Here is a 6,853-nt window from a genome sequence, read left to right on the forward strand (position 1 = left end):
AGTTCCAAGAAAGTAGCCACAGAAATTACAATATTTTCTATAACATGCAAAAGTCATATATACATCTACTGCAAAAGAATTGCTAAAAAGGTAAATTGTTACAGTTTCTAAGGCAAGGGAAAATGCATGAAAGCCAACTAATAATTTATACCACTTTCAGACAGAAAAATCCCAAAAACCCACGTTTTTCCCATATCTTTCAACCCGGGAATTTGCTCCTAACACCCTTTCACACAGCACATAAGACCCGGGAAATTCCCAGGTCGACCCCTTTCACACAGAACCCAGATTAGCCCTACAATATACAGTGTCATAATAAATGGATTGCTTTTATGGCACACAGAGATGAGGTCATGAAAAGTGGGTGGTGACTGCTCTGTTTTTCAGCAGCACAATTATGACAGATGCCAGCGCCACTGCCCCTCCCACTCATCTAATCATGGAGACCCTGCCGTTCACCCAATCATACAAGTGCCACGCCATCTCAGCCAATAAGCGCTGCTTACTATTCACGGAGTTGAAAAACCCGGGTCGGAGCCTTGCAGATCGGCGCCAACCCGTGTAAGACCCGGGAAAAACCCCAGGTAAATACCTGGGTCGAAGTACCGGTATTTGATCCCGTGTTTACCCTTTCAGACAAACAAAACCCGAGTCGACCCAGCTAGAGCAGGGAAATTACTGGGGGTTTTTTTCTGTCTGAAAGGGTTATTAGACACTTTTTCAAGACTTTTTACTCCACTGTAGCATTTTTTCTGCAATGGAAATCAAATATTGTTCAGAGAGTTAAGGCCCCCATACATCAGCAATCTGAAAACCACAACTGAACAATTTGAAGATTTGTTGCCCGATTTTAGGATTTTGCAATCCAGCAATCTGCGCCCATACATTACAGATCTTTTTCAATGATTTGCATATCATTTTCAGCAAAACTAGATCTGCCAATCTTGAAAGGCCCATCCTTTTAATAGTAACGTTCTGCAAATCTGCTGATCATCTCCATACAATAGCAATCTACAGACCCAATCGACCTGTGAAATCCAACATGTTGGACAATTCCAATCACTTTTTGGTTCTGATCTGTGAAGCCCATACATTGCAGTTTTATTTATATAATCATCTGCAAATTAAAGAATTGCTACAATCGATTGCTGATGTATGGGAGCCTTAAGTTCCCACAAATGTGCTGCACTCTTTGGTTACTTTGCTCTCACCCTTCTGTCCAGTTCATCCAAAAATCAATTTGATAGGATTTAATTCTGGAGACTGTGCTGGCCATTCCACGATTTGAAGCCTACTGTCTTGTTCTTTTTCTCAAAGGTAGCTCTGACGTAGGGGGTCAAGTCAATTAGGAGCAAGTTTGCTTCATGCAACTCACATTGCGTGCTTCTGTGCACTTGATAAATGCAAGATTCAATTACAACTGACAATTTATGGTTCTCGCAGTGAGGTTGCAACAGTTTTCTACGAAGAGCGACCTGGGAGAAGTGCATTAAAATGTGGGGAAACCATCCTCGATCCCCAAAAAATGGCAAATGTGATAGCAGGACTATATAGTAGACTGGAGGTTCTTACAAGATGTCAATGTCTGATTTTTGCACTTTTTATTACTGGTTAAAAAATGATAGCAAGCGTTTTCTTTCAGCAAATTAAAGTCTTTCCAGCATTTTAGGGTCCAGAAAATTGTCTGTATAGTAATTTTTCAGTGTTTTAATACAAGTTTGTAAAAAGTTGAAACACTTTTAGATCTCACCTCCAAGTTCTAATACACCTATATCATCAATACAACATCTCCACATACCTGTTCCACCTCATTTAACCCATTATTGAGTTTTTAGAGAAAATCACCTTTAAACTGACATGTAGGGCGAATTAGCCAGTGAATGAACAGTAACTGTGAATGAACACTTTCAGGTTTAATACAGAAATCTTAAAAAATGTAGTGCATCCAGTGTTAGATTAGATCTACTGACTGTTTTATTGATGTAAGACACATTATTCATTTACTGGATTTGTCTATTAATTTGCTAGCATTATGTTTCTTGGTATTAAAAATCTAACTATTCCGTCAATCTTTAAAACAAAAAATTATTTTAATAGTATATATAGTAATAATGATGTCTCGTGTCTCAAAAAAGTTTTCATGTTGTATCTTCTACATACACCATCCCCTTAAATATGAGGATTCCCTTAACTGTTTATTCACTGAACAATTCACCCTATTTATTGGCCAAATAATGCTATTTAAACCCCTCCAAGCAGGGGCGTGTCTATAATGGGTGCAGGGTGTGCGGTGCACACGGCCCCTTGGGTCCAGGGGATCCACATCGCACACCCTGCACCCATATTTAGTTATACTTACCTTTCTGTAGTCTCAAGAGAGCAGCAAAAATCAAGGAGAAAATGGCGGCGGCTAGTTTCTTTGCGACTTGCGCATGCAAGATGTCTCCGGGCATAAACCGTGGGTGCCATTTTTCCCAGAGACTCGCACATGCTCAGTAGATTCTGGCATTAAGCCAGAATCTGGTGCACTGCCAAAGAGGAAGGGACCCAAACAGAGGCTGCACATGCCACCCTCTTTTAAAATACCACTGCCCCCAAGTGCACTTATTATTTATTATACAATTATTTATTGTGACAGCCGTAGCAAAGGTTCTGCACTATGTCATGCCATTTTTGCTTTAAAATAAAGATGTTCCCTACCTTTTACCTTTTACGCCCACAGGGTGTGAACAAAAAAAGTGAATTTCCAAATAAGTTTGGAATTGCACTGCATATGCACAAAGTTTTCAACATTCTCAATGTAGACAATATGACTGCACAACACTAGCTCCTGTATGGGACATTTCCATAGATCGTAAACCTATTCTACACAGGTTATTGTTTGAAAGGTGCAAATAGGCAGAATCCCAGAGGTCAGAAGAACATCTTCCAAGTCTGACATAAATAAAAATATTTATTTATAAAGCAAATCTAGCATACATCCAGATAGACTGTTCAACAACAAAACTACGGTTTCTGTTCAGTACAATTTACAATATTACATGTTAAAATACATCCAAACTAAGATTATGGCTAGTGACATTATAGCAACATTACAGATATGGGCAACAAGGGGCCCTAGAGACACATGCCACAGCCAACCTCTGAGCCTTCAGCTGTTTTTAAAATACTTTTTGAAATTTTATTACAAATAAAACATTTAATAAAAAAAGTGTTATCTAACTTTTTGGGGGGAAATGGCTGGCAACACATCATGTTGAATTAAATTGGTCCCATTATATAGATTATGGGTAATCTGTGGCCTTTTGAAGGCTGGGGAGCTGCCAAGCAGCCTCTGAGTTGTATCATGTTGCCTATTACTCCCATAGAACATTTGTGAAAGCTGGTGCAGTGAAAAAAAAAAAAAAAAGTCCTTTAGCCCACAATAGTAATTGGATGTTTATTTTCATTATCCAAATTGCACTATGGTAAAAAAGGATTTATAATCTCTTTTGATGATCTTTTTGTTTTCTAATAAATATTCCAAACAGTAAAAGAACAATGTTGTATTCTTCCTACAAATGTAAAGGACAATAAATCAAATAGGAACATTTTAAGGTCCAGATTTCAAGCCACATGACTTATCAGGCAAGGAGATAAATGTGGTAGGAAGATTACCTCAGTAATACCTGCATCTCTTCTGTTACAGCCAGGGGCGTATCTACCCATTGGCCAGGATGGCGCTCGCCAGGGGCGCCGGCCAAAGGGGGGCGTCGTCCAGCAGTGCCACCAGCAGCCAAGAGGTGGACTCAGGCCGGGACTACTAGGACCGGAACTAGCGACAGTGCAGCCACCGCTAGTCCACCGGGCCCCACAAATTTAGGGCAGACCGCAGTGAGTACAGCGGCGCCTGTATGTTTGTTATAGCAGCCAATGAGAGTCAGACAGACTCATTAGCTGCTGCGTCGTCCACAGAGGCAGCCTGCAGGAGCTCACTTGTGAGCTCCGCCTTCCGGCTCCCCCAGCAGCGGGTGATGGTCATGACGTCTCTCCCATAGTGCAGAGCGGGCCGGGAGGAGCGGACAGCAGCGGTCACAGCAGGAGCGGGGATTCGGGTAAGTTGTGGGTTTTTTTCTGTGTGTATAAGAATGGCACAGGGGGAAGCGTGGCTACTAGGATGCACTGTATAGAGTGTGGCCGCTACTGGGGGCACTTTGTGGGGGCGTGTGGCCACTACTGAGGGCACTGTATAGGGGGGACTACTACTGGGGGCACTGTATAGGGGGGCCGCTACTGGGGGCTCTTTATGGGGGGTGGTAGCCACTACTGGGGGCACTGTATATGGGGACTACTACTGAGGGCAATGCAGCATAGGGGCGATTACTACTGGGGGCACTGTATAGGGGGGACTACTACTGGGGGCAATGCAGCATAGAGGGTATTACTACTGGGGGCAATGCAGCATAGAGGGTATTACTACTGGGGGCAATGCATAGGGGTACTACTGCTCGGGGCACTGTATAGCGGGATGGCTGGGGAGACAAACGGAGGTGCTGGCTGATGAAACATGTGGGCTGGCTGGGGAGACAGAAGAGGGGTAGCTGGGGAAACATTGTAAGTACTTATTTAATGTATAGTGTAATTATTCATAAATTATGGGGGGTAGGGGGGGCGCCAGTCCATTACATTGCCAGGGGCGCTCGGATCCCTAGATACACCCCTGGTTACAGCCACCGATATATTGAATGATGAACCTGTAGCTCAGGTCATGAACACTTTTCACACTGCTAGCTGACAATGCCTATACATATGTGTCCACATAAAACTATCTTCAAATTATGCCAAATAGCCACGTTTGGTGTGCCATGGACTTTGCCATGCAGGTTTTTCTTAAGTTGTGTGTCTGCTTCTTTGTACCACTTCCTTTGCAATATTAAATGCCAATTCTAAATACAGCACTTTATACACTATTAGCAAATTAAGATGAAAAATTCACTCATAGTGTACTAAGTAGCTAATAGTGCCATAGGAATTGTGACAAAGCGCCTAAGTCGTAACAGGAGTCTTACGCAAAAATGATAGGTGTCTATGTGGACACATCTATATATTTATGCTAGTTAGACATTTCAGCACAAACCAATCAAAACCTCAATCTGTCTGATCAATTTGATTGAAATCTCATGTGTGAGTAAAGGCCCCCATACATCTACAATTGATTGGGGCAGTTTGTCAATCCCCAAATATCAAGATCGAATGTCACAGATTTCCCAATGGATCGGCAACCATCAATGACCGGCGGTTCCGGTCCGATCGGCAGATTGCCCTGTAGATGTATGGGGTCCTTTACTTAAATGTAAAATGCTAATAACCAGCATGTGACCTAGAATGAATATACTGTGCAGAAAAAGGTCTTAATTGCACAGGGAGAGTGGGCTAATTATTTGGGACAATGGTTTTGGTTCTGTGCAGTTACACGTGGGCGAGACAGTTGCTGGAATAAGAGTAAAACATTTTATTAGATTAATATTAAACAATAAATCAGATCCAGCAATCATTGTTATTCATCATATTGCAGAATCCAGTGTACAGAGTGTAACAACCAGGGAAAGCCAGCAGAGGAAAATACAGTATTACACCCTGTAGTCCTCGTTCTGTAATAATGTGGACTAATTCCATTGCCTCCATCCTGACAAATCATTTCATAATACAAAATAAGCCATCTGACAGACACGTCTAATATGGCGGATAAAGGACCAACACACGGACGATCTCACCCAGGGAATGGCCTGGGAGGATAAAGCAGGCTGCAGTCACCTACCTGTCCTCACAGTCCCGACATTTGATGATAATGGAGACAACTTTACAAAACAGCTCTTCAGTCATGGTGACAGCGTTCTCGGGTGTGATGTCCTGTGCTGTGTATGCATATCTCGCGTCACCCGGGGAGGCCTCTCCGGGACAGCAGGTCAGGCTCCCGGGGTGGCTCAGCGTTGTGCACCTGGTAGCAGAGCCCGGCACGCAGCGGCTACAGGAGACTGTGGGGCGGAGCCAGAAAGACCAGGTACCTGCTATCTATACTACTACTACTACTAATAAAAGTTGCGGTCTGTGTACGGCGTGCTTATCTCCCAGCAAACAGCACCATGCTGGCTTTGTGCCGTAGCGAGGTGCCTCACCCATGTGTCCTCATACCTCCCCCTCTGCCCAGGACCATCCTCTCTACTCTCAGGCAGCCGCGGCTCCCGTGGGGATTCGCGCCACCTTCCCGCCGGCTGCAGCCCTCTGGCTTTCCCTGTTGTCTCATTTCCCAGCTCTTTCTCCGGCAGCAGCTCTGGGGTGTGATACACAGCACTCTGCACCTGCATATGACCCCAGGGCAGGTGTGCAAATACAGCCCCGAATTGTGTTTAGGAAGTGATTTCTGCTACTAACAACGCTGCTGCATGTGATCGCGCTTCGGAAATAAAATTACTCGCAACTATTTTCTGTATGCAGTACTGTTTCCTTTAATATTGGGAAAAGGAAAACACCATGGGGTCCACTAATTTACTGTAAGAAATGCCGATGAAGTGCATAAACGCAACAATTAGAGACGATTCACTTTCCATCACAGTGAAATTGTGTTTATATATATATATATATATATATATATATATATATATATATATATATATATAGTATATTATATACACATAAAGTTCCACAGTCAGTCGGCACTCCAATACAGGAATAAATTACTCCGGTGTCCGTTAGAAAAATAGTATACAGCTCCAATGGAAAAACGGCACTCAGAAACTTTGATGGGACAAAAATGCAATGTATTCATATCAGCGTACGTTTCGGGGTCACAACCCCTTCCTCAGGACCACATACA

The 6,853-nt window shown here is 43.1% G+C and overlaps 1 protein-coding gene across 4 annotated transcripts in view; it reads right to left on the reverse strand.

Annotated features, from left to right (window-relative positions):
• The window catches only part of LOC148526680 (spindle assembly abnormal protein 6 homolog), a 98,836-nt gene extending 92,594 nt beyond the window's left edge, over window positions 1-6,242 (reverse strand). For all 4 annotated transcript variants that reach the window (XM_088470063.1, XM_088470062.1, XM_088470065.1 and 1 more), the window contains exon 1: window positions 5,798-6,242. In XM_088470063.1, the coding sequence (XP_088326189.1) occupies window positions 5,798-5,862 (65 nt within the window). In that variant the 5' untranslated portion in view covers window positions 5,863-6,242. The remainder of the gene's footprint in view (window positions 1-5,797) is intronic.
• Between the last annotated feature and the right edge of the window lie 611 nt (window positions 6,243-6,853).

This window comes from Taudactylus pleione, unplaced genomic scaffold (genome assembly GCF_031769625.1).
Source record: "Taudactylus pleione unplaced genomic scaffold, aTauple2 ptg000095l, whole genome shotgun sequence".
In the NCBI taxonomy this organism is placed as follows: domain Eukaryota; kingdom Metazoa; phylum Chordata; class Amphibia; order Anura; family Myobatrachidae; genus Taudactylus; species Taudactylus pleione.